Source organism: Mercurialis annua, linkage group LG7 (genome assembly GCF_937616625.2).
Source record: "Mercurialis annua linkage group LG7, ddMerAnnu1.2, whole genome shotgun sequence".
Classification (NCBI taxonomy): Eukaryota; Viridiplantae; Streptophyta; class Magnoliopsida; order Malpighiales; family Euphorbiaceae; genus Mercurialis; species Mercurialis annua.
In genome coordinates, this window is record NC_065576.1 from 2,810,957 (window position 1) to 2,825,973 (window position 15,017).

At 35.7% G+C, this 15,017-nt stretch overlaps 3 protein-coding genes across 5 annotated transcripts; 1 reads left to right on the forward strand and 2 right to left on the reverse strand.

Moving 5' to 3' along the window:
• The first annotated feature begins 1,081 nt into the window (after positions 1–1,081).
• LOC126655296 (extra-large guanine nucleotide-binding protein 1) lies at positions 1,082–6,198 on the forward strand. The gene is made up of 8 exons (XM_050349414.2): positions 1,082–2,720; positions 2,826–2,963; positions 3,059–3,163; positions 3,252–3,437; positions 4,020–4,194; positions 4,481–4,722; positions 4,914–5,077; positions 5,298–6,198. Exons 1-8 carry the CDS (start codon positions 1,578–1,580, stop codon positions 5,887–5,889), a joined length of 2,745 nt encoding a protein of 914 aa, XP_050205371.1. The 5' UTR covers positions 1,082–1,577; the 3' UTR covers positions 5,890–6,198.
• A 236-nt stretch (positions 6,199–6,434) lies between these two features.
• On the reverse strand, positions 6,435–10,975 carry LOC126655927 (protein root UVB sensitive 4). Its single transcript, XM_050350309.2, has 10 exons — positions 10,194–10,975; positions 9,620–9,766; positions 9,352–9,498; positions 8,634–8,696; positions 8,470–8,546; positions 7,623–7,728; positions 7,367–7,469; positions 7,106–7,257; positions 6,944–7,009; positions 6,435–6,802 (listed from the first exon to the last, which is right to left on the reverse strand). The coding sequence occupies exons 1-10, from the start codon at positions 10,656–10,658 to the stop codon at positions 6,569–6,571; spliced, it is 1,560 nt and encodes a 519-aa protein (XP_050206266.1). The 5' UTR covers positions 10,659–10,975; the 3' UTR covers positions 6,435–6,568.
• A 275-nt stretch (positions 10,976–11,250) lies between these two features.
• On the reverse strand, positions 11,251–14,813 carry LOC126655925 (uncharacterized membrane protein At3g27390-like). 3 transcript variants are annotated; one of them, XM_050350307.2, is made up of 11 exons: positions 14,626–14,813; positions 14,307–14,465; positions 14,114–14,222; positions 13,835–14,033; positions 13,613–13,746; positions 13,053–13,341; positions 12,863–12,969; positions 12,549–12,690; positions 12,143–12,335; positions 11,811–12,054; positions 11,251–11,549 (listed from the first exon to the last, which is right to left on the reverse strand). In XM_050350307.2, exons 2-11 carry the CDS (start codon positions 14,398–14,400, stop codon positions 11,408–11,410), a joined length of 1,653 nt encoding a protein of 550 aa, XP_050206264.1. In that variant the 5' UTR covers positions 14,401–14,465; positions 14,626–14,813; the 3' UTR covers positions 11,251–11,407. The 3 variants fall into 3 exon arrangements, with proteins under 3 accessions (XP_050206264.1, XP_050206263.1, XP_050206265.1); XM_050350306.1 differs by lacking the exon at positions 14,626–14,813 and adding an exon at positions 14,586–14,615; XM_050350308.1 differs by lacking the exon at positions 14,626–14,813 and adding an exon at positions 14,564–14,603.
• Between the last annotated feature and the right edge of the window lie 204 nt (positions 14,814–15,017).

Below are 15,017 nucleotides of genomic sequence, written 5' to 3' on the forward strand. Positions count from 1 at the left end.
TATGTTTAATAAAAAAAATGAAATTTAAGTTAAATAAACATTAAAAATACAAAGCGGACTTCTTAATATTAAGAAAAGGACAATATGGTTTTTTAAATGAGACATGAAGTATATTAATGTTTTAAAATTAATAAGGATTGAAGGATTATATTCGAACTTTATAAAAATTATTAAGTGTCTAATCGAGATATTGAATAATATATTAAGGTTATTTTTGCATTTCTAAAATTCTATGCTAATAAATATTTTTTACAAAATGTTATAAACACTTATTTACTAGTAATTATTAGTAAGAAGGTATAAGGTGGGAAAATTGCATTATGGTACCTAAATTTTAATATTCTCTTCCATTTCTGCCCCTTCTGCTCATGCAATACGACCTTCATTTACTATTGTCATGAAATTCTCGTGCCATTCAAAATTACTTAGTTTCCTTTAAATTTTCAGAGATTTTTCTATAAACAAGGACGGAGAGAAGTTCAATTCTAATAACTACAGTATTTGGCTATGAAGATATTTTAATAAGATACATTTTATTAGATATAGGATGTAAATGAATTATACTAGCCGCCGGTTGATTTGAAAAAAATTGAGATCGATTTTAAACTAATACTATTTAGATATAAATTCAAACTGAATTCAAATATCAGATAAAAAAGTTGTAAGACTCAAATTTATATTTTCTTATTAATACTGAAAATTAGATAAATTTCATTTAAATTATATACTTGTATCAAAACATTTAATAAATACATTACATGTCACCATCTTTTTAACAATTACATATTAATGCATAACATGTTCAAATCGATATCGAATAGTTTAAATGTTACTTGAAGTTTAGAGTACATTAGCTTAAACTTGAACTCGATATAATCCGGATTCAGACGAGCTCGTTCACGCCCGTAATTTAAAATAATTCTCCTTTTAATTTTATTTTTAATTAATAAATAAATTAAAAAAATCTGTAATTCAGTGGGACCCACTATGGAGCAGCCCCCTAGTACAGTAGAGAAAAAAAACCAGGATAACTTTTATACCCTCTGATTCCACCACCAATGTTAACAAGACAAAAGTTCTTAGTCCCCACCACCACCTCCACACCCCCCTTTTACCTTTCACTCAACAACCCACCTCCTCCTCAAAACCATAAAATATTATACATTCCCATACACTCCCTCCCCCATTTTCCCTTCACTTTTCTCATTTTCCTCCTCCCCAAACACTCCTTTTCTTTTTCACTTCTGCCCCCCAAGTTTTGGTTTCTTTATTTTGAAAGCTTAAGCTCCCTCCTCTTCTTTCAACCAAACCCTTATATTCTCACTCACTTTTTTCTTTAACTTTACCAACTTTCATAGCTTCAAAATCAAGAAAATATTGTTTATCAATGATTCTTGAACTTTGCTTTTTATCTTATTAACCTTACCTTATCAAGAAAATCAAGAATATTTGTTTAGCAATGATTCTTGAATTTTTTTTTCTATCTTAACCTTATCAAGAAAATAAATCAAGAAACACAAAAAAAACCAACTTTCTTGAATCTTGGTTCTTGTTTTATTGGTTTCTTGATCAAGAAAATGCCACCAGACACCGACGACGGCGTTCACTACTCATTTGCTTTAGAATACACCGGCCCACCGTTGGCCTACGCGCTCCCACGCGCTGTTCCGATCAACGTTAGTAAAATCCCGGTGGCTGCAGTGGTTTCTCACCTCTCTATAGATAAACTATCTTTACCTGTAGTAAAACCGTTGTTACCACCACCCTCTGATCCAGGTAAAAAAAGTAACAGTCTTGCTAAAGAATCAGGATCTGAGGAGCTTACTGCAACGGTTTCTCCAACTTCAGTAATTGAAAGGGCTGCTGAGACTAGTCATCATCTTCAAGACTGTGGACTGTCTGGTGAGTTGAGTAGTTCAGGTGCTTTAGATTATTCTAATGGTTTTAGGGTGCTTAATGGAGCTAGAAGTTGTTGTAGTACTATAGAGTTTTCTGATAGTTTTGATATTAAGTCTAGGGAGAGTTCGTCAAGATTGAGAATTTCTAATGAGTTGAATCAAGATTGGGAGTCTAATGAGTCTGTTTTGAGCATTGATCAGTACCCGTCTTCGCGGGTTTCTAGCGTTAAGGAGCACGGATGTAATGAGGTGAATGTGGATTGTAAAAGACCCCAAATTGTTACTTTTGTTGATGTTGAATCAGATAGTGATGTTTGTTTTGCTGGTGAGGTTGATGATGATGAAGAGTTTGATGAGGAGAAGGAAAAGACTCCTCGGCGGGTTAAACGAGAGCCACAGAGTAAAGGGAAGAAAGGGACTTGCTATAGGTGTTTTAAAGGGAATAGGTTTACTGAGAAGGAAGTTTGTACTGTTTGTGATGCTAAATATTGTTGTAATTGTGTGCTTAGAGCTATGGGGTCAATGCCTGAAGGTAGGAAATGTGTTAGTTGTATTGGGTATCCTATTGATGAATCAAAACGAGGTAGTTTAGGGAAATGTTCGAGAATGCTTAAGCGTTTGTTGAATGATTTGGAAGTTAGACAGGTGATGAAGGCTGAGAAATTGTGCGAGGCTAATCAGTTGCCCCCGGAGTATGTTTATGTGAACGGGATTGCTCTTTGCCACGAGGAGTTAGTTATTCTCCAGACTTGTCCATGTCCACCGAAGAAGCTGAAACCTGGAAACTATTGGTATGATAAAGTGTCTGGTCTTTGGGGAAAGGTGAATGTAGTGTACTTTGTGATATTACTTTTTTTTTCCTTACTTTGGATGAGTTTCTTGTATATAATACGGGGGCTGATGGTTGTAATTATTTGGATTTAACAGGAAGGGCAGAAGCCTTCGCTGATCATAAGCGCTCATTTGAATGTTGGTGGTCCTATTGATGCGAATGCTAGCAACGGAAACACACAAGTTTACATAAATGGCCGGGAGATAACAAAAGTAGAGCTTAGAATGTTGCAGGTTGAAATTCTTATGAATGCTTTTTTTTAATTCCTCCTTTGCGTTTTCTCATGATTAAATTGAAGAGTTGCTAATTTTTTTAATGAACATTGCAGCTAGCAGGAGTCCAGTGTGCAGGCAACCCTCATTTTTGGGTCAATGAGGATGGGTCATACCAAGAAGAGGGGCAAAAGAACACTAAAGGTTACATTTGGGGCAAGGTATCGTAAAATGCACATGCAAAACCTTTTCCTTCCCTCCATATGCATCTGTAATCGGCATTCCTTAATTTTTTTGAATTACTTTCAGCCGGGAATGAAGCTCGTTTGCTCTTTCTTAGCACTCCCTGTTCCGTCTAAATCTTCAAATTTTTCGGGAGAACAAGTTAACAGTAATATTAGCAGAAGCGTCCCAGACTACCTTGAGCAGAGAACGCTTCTGAAGATACTTTTAGTTGGATACAGTGGCTCTGGGACCAGTACTATCTTTAAGCAGGTATTTTGTTTAAGGAGTTGTGACACTATCTTGTCACTTAACCTGCATTGTTTATAAATTGGATGGCATGTTCTTACATTTTTTGTGGTATGGATGATATTTTTATTCTTTCCAAGGGTATTCAAGTTCTGTTTAGTTGATTAATTTCAGGATATCAGGTTAAACTCAAGATTTTATAGTGATATTTCAGGATATCGCTAAAATAGCGGTGTATTCATTTGTTAGCAACTTTCATAATAAATATCCCGATATTAATGATAGCATATGTCTTTAAATATAATGTGTTAGTTGTTGAAAATAGATTTTGTGCCAATCAATTTAACTATGTAAAGGTTCCTTCTGTTTATGAGAACATATGTTGTTGTTCATAATGCATGACCGTGGACTGCATTTTGAAATTGCTCTTGTAAGTGAACTTAGTTCTTCAGACATCTTAGTTTAGCATGGACGGATTGGTACCCTTGTTCTCAGACTACACATGCAATCCCTATTTTAGAAAACTATGTTTTTATATGTGCCTAATCCAGATAGTGCACTTAATCAATAAAATAACTTTTGTTTTAATTTTCATTGTCTTTTCAGGCCAAGATTCTTTATAAACCTGTCCCTTTCACGGAGGATGAGCGGGAAAATATTAAATTAACTATCCAGAGCAATGTGTATGGTTATCTTGGTATACTCCTTGAAGGACGTGACCGGTTTGAAGAAGAAAGTTTGGCTGTAACAGAGAAAGATCAATCTTCAAATGACCCAAGTGGTATGTATACCTTTTTTAAGTTCTTAGAACTTCGTTGGCTTGTATATCCACTCATAAACACATTCATATATACAAGAAAGGAATTGACACTGACTTCAAAATAAATGAAATGATCCGTATTTTCCGTTTTCTTGATGTTTGCTTAGCTTTAGATGAAATAAGCCGCGGTGTTTCATCAAATGGAATTAAAAATCACTCTTCAGAAGACCCACAATTTATTATATGTGATTTGGTTGTTTGCGGCTTAGGGTTTTTGTAGCTAAACTTAAAATGCTGATCAAAACAGGAAGTACCAGCAGCATTGATGGTGCAACGATTTACTCAATTGGACCAAGGCTTAAAGAATTCTCAGATTGGCTTTTGAAGGTTATGGTGTCGGGAAATTTGGAAGTAATATTTCCAGCTGCCACTCGGGAATATGCACCATTGGTTGAAGAGCTCTGGAGGGATCCGGCAATTAAGGCCACATACCACCGGAGAAATGAACTAGAAATGCTACCTAGTGTTGCTAGTTATTTCTTAGAAAGGGTAAGTCCGTAAGATAAGACTCCGGGTTTCTTTGCTTGCTTAAATTTGATAAATCATGGATATCTTCTGTTTTGCCTATCTTTCTTCTCCATTACTTCTACGTTGCAGCTTATTCACTGGTTATTAATGCATCAACAAAGTTTTGCACTTCATTCTCATTCTTTCTGAGATCAAATTTTCTTTCTCTGCAGGCTGTTGACATATTGAGACCAGATTATGAACCATCAGACTTGGATATCCTATATGCTGAGGGTGTTACTTCATCAAATGGGCTTGCTTGTTTGGACTTCTCTTATCCCCAGTCAGCATCTGATGATAAGTTCGAGACAGATGATCAACATGATTCTTTGCTCAGGTAGGTGGCACTGCTTCAAACATTATGCTCGCATTTTATAAGAGAATAAACTTTAATATGCACTCACTTGGTTATAGTTGTTATTGAGAACCTTGTATCAGTGTAAATTCCAGTATTGCAATAATGCACATTTATACTTCAAATACATACTCGGATTACCTTTTTTTGATTGTGATTTAGAGTTCTTAAATTCGATGTTTTGTGCCTTTCTTCTGCTCAGATACCAACTGATCAGAGTGCATGCTCGGGGTTTTGGAGAAAACTGCAAGTGGCTTGAGATGTTTGAAGATGTTGGGATGGTCATTTTCTGTGTTTCGCTGAGTGACTACGACCAGTATGCAATTGATGGCAATGGGTGTTCGACCAACAAAATGTTGCTGAGCATGAGATTCTTTGAGAGCATCATCACCCATCCTGCCTTTGAACAAATGGATTTTCTTTTGATTCTAAACAAATTTGATCTGTTCGAGGAAAAGGTAGAGCGAGTGCCATTGACTCGGTGTGAATGGTTTGACGATTTTCATCCCATGGTCAGCCGTCATAGATCCAACAAGAACAGCAATAGTATCAATAGCAGCCCTTCACTTGGTCAGTTGGGTTTCCACTATATAGCTGTCAAGTTCAAGAGGCTTTACGCGTCCCTCACTGGAAAGAAGTTGTATGTCTCTATGGTAAAGGGGCTCGAGCCAGACAGTGTCGACGCATCTCTAAAATATGCGAGGGAGATTTTGAAATGGGACGAAGAAAGGCCTAACTTTAGCCTGAGTGAGTATTCATTTTACAGTACGGAAGCAAGCTCGTATTCCCCTTAAATCGGGCATATATTGAGGAACCCTTGTATATGGTTCATGTATCTGACAACATCGGCGCCGCTGTAGTGTATATAATCAGCCTGTAAATTAAATAGTGGTAATATGTTAATTTTATGCTGCTATAGTTTGTTTACACTTGGGAACATACATTAGCTTTCCTTGCGATACACGAAATGAATCTGTTGTGTTTCTTTTGGTTTATTTTCTACTGAGTGAAGCTATTCTATCACCGAAAAGGGATTCAAACATTCATTTGTAATATAAATATTACATTTGATCCAGTTACCAGTAATTTTTTATCTTTTTTCATGGACAGATCTCAAACTCTGGCTTGATGTTATATTTTTGAATTCTTTATTTTATCCAATTTCTAAAAAAAAAATCTCTGGCCAAAAAAGGCAATTCGTATCTTATAGAGCCTTGCCTTTTTTTTCAGGTAGCTTTCTTATGCCTATTCAGCTAAAACATTTATTTTCTTCATCTATCCAGCTGTAAAACAAAAAAGTTTAGTACAAAAACAATTAAATAAAATTTGAAAATTCGAATAGTACAAGAGCTTTAATATATATTAACCCCCAAAAAATAATGAGATATATTTATTATACAAGTAAATTATCAGCTTTCCTGAAATACATGAAACCCCAAAATTTATAAGGGTTATACTCTGATGTTTCATTCATCAGTCATCTACAAAACTGTATCTGGCTTGCTCTTCTGTGCTCAGTAATATATTCTTCATTGCCCAACTTAGAGCAGTCATTTGATCATTTAATTCAGAGATGCCGGTTTCTACTGATCGCTTGCTATCCTCCATCAATTTAATCCACTCCTCGTGAACCAATCCGGCAGGATTAAAGTCATCTAGAACAGTTCCGCACGAACTAAAAAGCAAGGCCTTCCGAATGTAACATGCCTGTATTACAGTAAACCCAGTATCAACACTAATCCACGTGATTAAAGTAACATAGCGGGTGAATTCATATTCAGATAAACATTTTTGATTTGGCAGAATATTATGGAGTATCACCAAATGCTTTCTCTCGACTTCCTTTACCTGCAACAAACCCATAATGATATCTGCTGTGCCAGCGCCCTCTCTCAAAGATAGAAGGATGCCTCGCTACAAATTCATAAACGAAATAACAAAAAGAGTTAGTCGAGAATTATCAAGGGTGTGCTTCGATACATATACAAAATTGGGATAGATAATGCATACTTGCTTAGTTTTTGAAAATCCTCTGTGAGAGTTCTCTACACATATAAAGTAATAATCTTTGTCGCTTAAAGATTGCATTGCGGTCATTGACAACACGGGTATTTGATCCTTGGTATTCAAGCAACCTATTCTGATTGGCCATAGTCCTTTGCCTGATTAGGGAAAAAGAATCACCTTAAATTGCACAATCGATACGTCCAAGATTCCATGGCAGCTCAAAATGAGGAAATGCATTTTATAAGGCTAGAAAAAAAAATTCACCTTTGGTCCTCAGAAAATCAATTCCTTCCTTTTTACTCACTTCAGCAGGTGAAGGTACATATCCTAACTCGATCCATGTATTCAGTATTATTTCAAGCCTATCCTGAGCAAAAAAAAAAATCATTTTAAAGCAATATTAACTAATGGACATTTGATTCAAATAATTAAAGCTAATGGACATGGTGGAGATAGTAAAACCCAACATTGCAATGCTTAAAAGTAGTACATGCAAAAAGAGAGACTACACAGTACACACCTTAGTTAGTGTTTGTAAATGGACATGCTGAAGCCCTTGATATATTCCAAAAAGGTCTATAGCTGAAAAAATGGGATATATAACAAAAGGCACACCTGCAAGCAATCTTGCATGTTGAGAACAAGTTAGGAGCATAAAGCTGGCATCTTCACAAAATCCAGCTCACAACATTCACATGTCCAGTGATGGAGCCAGAATTACTATATTAGCCTATTAGGGGGGCAAATTGCAATATACACTAATTTCCTATACTATTTTGTCAATTTTTCGAAGTTGGGGGCAAGGCCTCCTCATGCCCCACTACTCCGTCAGTTCACATGTTCAAACAGCACAGAAAATTCTAGTAGGCCTATGGTTTTAGTTGATTAATTCAAATGAGAACCGCCTTTATAAGAAACAGCTCACATATGAATAAGAGAACTAAAACATAGTGTGAAAATACTGTCAGTTTTTTAATTTGCATTGCAAACATCATATCTGCAAGTTTTATTATTCTTACTTCTTCAACTTGTGAGATTCTGATATGCATTTATCCAACCAATAATGTTCATTTTGAAATTTTAGTGCAAAATTCTTATATTCAAGGTTAAATATTTTGTCAATTTGAATGGAAAGGGTCTAAATTATTCAAGGGGACGAGGATACTGAAAAATATTAACTGTAGTATTCATAGACCTCTAGTTAAGGAAACAACAATTTGGTTTTGCCAATATATGTTGAGAGAAAGGTAGCACTTAATAAGCAGATTATTTATCATTGAATTGTATATATTTACAAGCATTTACTTTATAAGAGATGATTGTTAGTTAACAAAATTTCACCTAAACTAAATGAGGCAAGGTAATACCTGTAATTGTTCTTGAACAGGATGTTTAAAATTGCAGCAAGCATGAGGCCAAGGTTATCAAAGCACACTGTTTGTATCTGAAATCCATAACAATGATCAGAAGCTAGTCCAAAATAGAAGAATGTGCAGACAGCACAAAAGAAAGGCAACAAAAAAAATTTAACCTGTGCTTTTGCAGAAACTTCACCAAGGTTATCTGCTATTGCAAAGCTTCGATGAACAGCAGGCTGCATACAGATCAATAATGTTAGTTTTCCGCATCAAAGTGTAAAACCTAAATTCATATTTATTGAGTGCTAGTAAAAACTCGGGACTAAACAATGACGAAGGATGAGCAGAAGTCATCATCAAACACAGGTGAATTAAAACTTCGAACAAAGGGTCATCGCGATTTCTGAACTAGTGCATCATGGTCAACTAATGCACACTAAGCCATTTTAGTCACTTAAGGACACTATCTTTTATTTTTAGGTCAATTAGGGTCAATACTCTCTATTTTTAGGTCAATTAACTCCCAAATTGGGTCATCAAGGTCCCCGAACTCATTCATTTTATACAATTTGGGGGTTAATTGACCTAACAAAAGAGAGTGTTGTACTTAAATGATTAAAATGGCTAAAAGTGAGTTAATTGTGGACCGGGATAACCTTTTGATCAAAAAACTTCTATGAATATTATCAATGATGGCATACGTCAAAAGTGTTTACACTGCATTACTAAATTTGCGTGGAAATGGAACTAGAGCATAACTATCCAACATCTATACTGTTCAAGTACAGGAGCTCAACATGTAAAATCCTAGTACTGAAACAATTCTTCAAACAAGAAATGAAAATTAGTTTAAATAAAGCAGAATAAAAGTTGATAAGGAACAATTCTTACAGCAGTAGCTAAGTAGCACGCAAGGCTTATTTGTTTTGCAATGTTGGCAATAGTTGCAAGAAGCAAGAACTGCTGAGGAAATGTAGGGGTCAGCAGCTCCAACCCAATGCTCAAACTGAAAATGACGGATGTCGAGAACCTAACTCTCTGCAGAGAAACAAAATAAATAAAGAAATGACTGCAACAAGCTATACATCAGTTTTATTAGCTACAAAAAAGAACCATAACTTAACAAAAGCAATAAAAAATGAAAAATCACATGGAATACCTTTAAATTGGTATCAAAAGCAGATGCCAGGCTAGCAGTATAGATACACCTACTTAACCGTCCAAGTCCATCCTTCAAGACCCAGTTAAGAGCAGCTGCTGATGGAAGTGAACGAGAATACCCAATGCCTATAGCCCGAAACATAGCCTAAATCAACCCATTCTCATAAATATAAGTTATCATAGGATAGTCACTTTTTCTTATCAGCTGCTTCATTTATCTTAACATTAAATTTCAAAAATCTAAAAATGCAAGAATTCAATGCAATTGAGTTCTATTAAATCAATAGTCAGTTTTTCAACACATTTTATAAGAAACGAAATCACGCCACAGCCCACGAGTGGCATGATTTTGCAAGAACTCGACTGAAATAAATTCTTGCAAATTGTTTAAGAGTTTTCAAGCCTTATCATATACTTCACTAACTTCACACTTAATCCGAACAAACACAAATTTCATTCAAATTAACAAAAGTTACTATCTTTGCATACGGAATTCGGTTAGTGAGCTACCAATACATCAAAATCCAACAACTTCTTCAAAAATAAAACTCCATCATACCAAATAACAATACCTGAGTAGCAAGAACTTGCAAAGCAGAGCTAAAAACCCGGTGCAAGAACTTCCATTTAACATAATCCATATAATTCTCAGGAACTCTCTTAGGAATAAAAAAATCCCTAACCCCCAAACTCAACACCCTACTCAACTTCCCAAACCCATCCTCAAGCTCAACACCAGAAAATGACGTGGCACCACCATCAACACTAACCAACTTCACACTGTTCCCATCCCACATGTACCTTGAAACTCGACCCGAATGCCTAACCACCACCGGAAGTCTAATGGGCCCACGCCCAGGTCCAGGCCCATCATTTAGATGTTCTTCAGGTTCACAGTTGATTGAAGTTCTGAGTGAATTGGTGAGATTTAGGGTTTTAGGTGAAATGGGTTTTGTGTGAGAATTAGGAAAGTTTTGAACTTTCGTTTGAAAATTCAATTGGGTGTGACTGAATGATGAATTTAATGTTGATTGCATTAAAAAGATGGAAGCTTTTTTATTCTGTTCAATTTCCCGCCAAAGTTGGGTAATTTTTGGGTTTGGGGTTTAGAAGAAAGGGTTGGTGTTGAGTGTACGACGGACAGATGGCGTAAGTTAGAGAAGTGGCGGCGCTGAGCGGCGGTGAGAAGATAATAAAGGGGTAGTGGAGGAGGTTTGACAGTGTGTGCGGCGGCAAGCAACCGAGAGTGACTTTTCCCTCCTTCATTTGTTTTTGTTTTTTACCTTCAGTATACGGCGTCGTTTTATGCGATTGACATTGATGACGTGTCATATGCCGAGTCAGATTTTGATGACCTGTTTTGATCATTGGCCACCGCCTGCCCATTTGATAGTATGCCACTTGGCAGTTATGATATGTTGGCATTCAGTAAATAACAGAATATCAGCCATGTCAGATGTATGTACCAATGCCACCTGGTATCTTTTGGATGATGTGGCCTCAATTGCATTACTACATTAATGACATGTCCTTTGCCACATCAGATTATCCAATACCACTTTATAATTTGGTCCGATTTTGGTTAAATTGGTCTTAATATCCAGCATCAGCATGAGATCATAACATAGATTTGAAACAGAATTGTAGACTAAATTGAACAAAAAATTTAGAAACTGGACCAAGATGGATATAACAATTTAAAATTGTTATATTGGCTATATTACAACTACAGTGGAAAACCAGAAAATCTGCTCATATTGGTTCTACTTTTTAATGCTGAAATGAACTATTTAGCTGCCTCTATATCTTTATCTCCATCTCCATGATTGTTTAAATCCTTTGCCTCCTGCTCAATAGCTTTTACAACTTCAAAGAAGCGACGGCGCGATGTCGGCAGCCTCGATAATCTCAAACAAAAGCCTTGTAATCTGTTTTTAACTAATAAGATTAGCTTATGCTACATGGAAACGGAAACGATGAAACGAGAAAATGCTGAAATGAAAATCAGAAGAATGTACATATTTTTCGAGAAATGGTTATAATCGTATTCGGAAACAGAAACGAAACTTGACAAACATATCAAGGAATGAAAACATTTATACATATAAGATTTTGACACTTCAGAAGCGTTTTCAAAAATAGAAACGAAATTCGACAAGCATATCAAGAAATGAAAACATGAACAATACCTTCTGCTCAAACCCTCCAACTGAGCTCTTTTAATCTTGTCTTCGGGTGGAATGCCATCATTTTCCCAAGATTCAATTCTGGCTGCATCACCACCATACAAGCAGTGTTTATAAAAGTACAGCTCCTCTGCTTTGTTCAATTTAAGACTCCTGATTTGCTCTTTCATGATCCATATTGGCTCGTAAAGCCAATCGAAAACTCGTCCCTCTGGTCTATTCACACTTGTTATCACAACATCATCACCTTGAACAGCAATGAGTTAGTTAATGTGTCATGTTATATTGAATTTTCAGACATTTTATGCAAATTTGTTGATAATACGCAAACTTACGAAGAATAAAGCCGGTGGAATTACTCTTAATCGAACGAAGGAAGCACTCAAGAAATGCGTATGCAGGAATTCCAATGTTGACAGTGTTTGATTTTGAGACTCTCCAGGCATCCAAATCTGATATTCCAATGGCTTCCATCTTAAGAAGCTCTTTCCCAATTTCTTCAAATGACTTGAAGAAGCTATCCCATATCTGGTTGCATGTGTTGCACGGAAACGAAAAACAGAAAATGTTCAAGCGGAAAATGACGATACTATATTTTTACAAGAATATGTTATGAATATGAAAATTTTGAGCTATAGAATCTTTTTTGGAAACGAAAACAAAATTTTGAAACGTGGCACTTGATAAATTTCCATGGAATATAAGATGTTGCTATACTATTATAAACCTGTCCATTCTTACCACTGCAGTCTTCAGTGTGTTAGCTTTATCAATAGGAGGCCTAATGAATGGTTCACCAGCATAGGCACCATCAAGCTGTTCTTGCAGTCTCTTCACTGGAAGTAGTGAAGAATCTGGAGAAACTTGTTTGCGATATTTGGGTCTGCATGCCAACAAGAACAGAATCTACTAGACAGTTTGCAAGGGTCTAGAAAACTATGCAGATATATAGAAAATTATGTTGCACACTGGATTTGGCTTTTGTAAAACTTTTTATAATGTTAAAAAGGTTGGTTGAGCGAATTCTGTTTCAGCATTTTCATTTTCGTGCATACCTGGGAAAGCAGGAACCTTGTTGCAGGTAAAGTAAATCATTGGTGTACTCGTCGAAAATAGATGCAGAAGCTATCGCATATAGCAATCCGTTTTTCGTGGAATTTTCCTGAGACGTTAAATTTTTTCCAACACATTATGTAAAGTAAATGAAAGGCAAACTACAGATATAATGTGCTGATCAAGCATTACCTCATAAGCAACAACTGCAGCATAACAGCCAAAACCAAAGCTCGAAACCATGCCTGCCAAAGTTGCTAGCAGAACTACAATTGGCCACAACAGGATCCAAAATCCAGCAAATGGAACACAAACAGTTTCCAAAAATGGGCCTTCTCGCCCGATAAGATCTCGAATCAGCCGGTTCCATCCCTTGAACAGTAGTATAGGTGATTTGTACAGAACTATTACAGTAATAACAGGCACATCTAGCAGAATACCAAAAACTGCTGCTAGAATGCAGCCAGGAATCTGAATAACCCTAATAAAAGACCAACAAAGATTCATTAATGAACATTTTTCAACTAACCGCTAAAAACTAATTAAGTTTTTCCATCAAGGACAGTCTATGTTGCACGGAAACTTTTTGAGTTTAACGTTTCAGCATTTCATTTTACATTTTCATCAAGGCTTCTGAAATTCCGAAACTTTTTACTTTTTACATAATCCTGTAAAAAAATATCGTTTTTTCTGTTTCTCGTTTCAATATTTTCTGTTTCTGTGCAACATAGATGATACAGAATGATCAATACTTGAGTTCAATGGGTTCCTCGTCCTCCTTCGACTCAAGCAGCCCATCCATTACAGAGAAGTACGAATGGAAGGAAAAATCCGCAAAATCACGAACAACGGTGCACGCTCCCCAAACACAAGTCCAGGTGCCATCCTGTTAAAATGATACTAAAAACAATAAATTTTCTTATTTCTACTTAAACCAAAACCAAAGTAGAAAAAAAAAAGTATAAGAACATTACTGTAAAGCATCTGAGAAACTTCATGTGCATTGGCCCTTCCATACTAATAGCCTTAAATGTCTCCATTACAGGCCAAATGAAACCATATCCAGCACCCATAATTGCACTTCCAGCAACTCCAATGGTAATCCATATTGCTATTGGTACCGGAACAAGTAAGATTAAGAGACACTTCATGTACGGACCAAACTTCTTTGTTCTGTTTCAAATTTTGAAAACAGTTGATCAAAATTTCATCTGTTTACTATAAAATTTGACATAAAGGACAAAAGAAATTACTTGATTAAGCAGTTGATACTCCAAACTAGATGAACTGGCAATAAACCTATGACAACTCCTGTATCTCCGAAAGCAATAACTAGAAGCACAAATGGAGTGAAAATTGCACCTGTTGTCACATTGTCTTAAAGATTAGTCATTAAAGATTCAAAATGATTAATGAACATAGAAAAAAAAATGAAATAACAGTCACCTTTGATTATTCCAAGAATGAATAGAAACACAAAAACTGGAAGAAAGAACAGAAAATAATAAAAATATCCCAAGAATCCCTTAGGAAGATCCATTTTTTTCAGGGAAATTTCTGCTTCTGAATTTTCACAGCAACTCTGAATTAATCTTGTTTTAGTTTCTGAAAATTGGAAGCAAATAAGGGTAAAAAACAACAACAAAAAAGGGCAAAATGAAAAAGAACTGAAACCCAAGAAATTAAATATTTTAGATGCTAACTTTCTTGGATTTTCTCACTAACCAAACAGAAGCATAAACAGAAAAGCCAGGCCAAAACATACCTACTCCATAAAAAACATATATATTCTTTCAGTCATTATCAGTGACAAGGAAAAAAGCTTGAACCGAACCACTGTCAAAACGATTACTTGTAAAGCAAGAAATGAAAGATCAGTCAAAACAATGAGCATGCGGGTAATAAAGGTATAAAAGTACAAAACTCAGAATCTCTATCATGCAAAGAGATAAAGCAAAATTCAAAAGCTGAAGTATCGTACCTTGAGAAGAGGTTTGAAATGTTGTACATTTCACTATCAAGTTACAGTCAACAATTCAGGAAAAATAAATTAACATATGAACCAGTCAAACTCAAAACATGGATATGGACAAAAAGTTTAGTTTTTATTCAGACCATTGGGTATAATATTATAAAATTTGGGATTAATTTAGTATT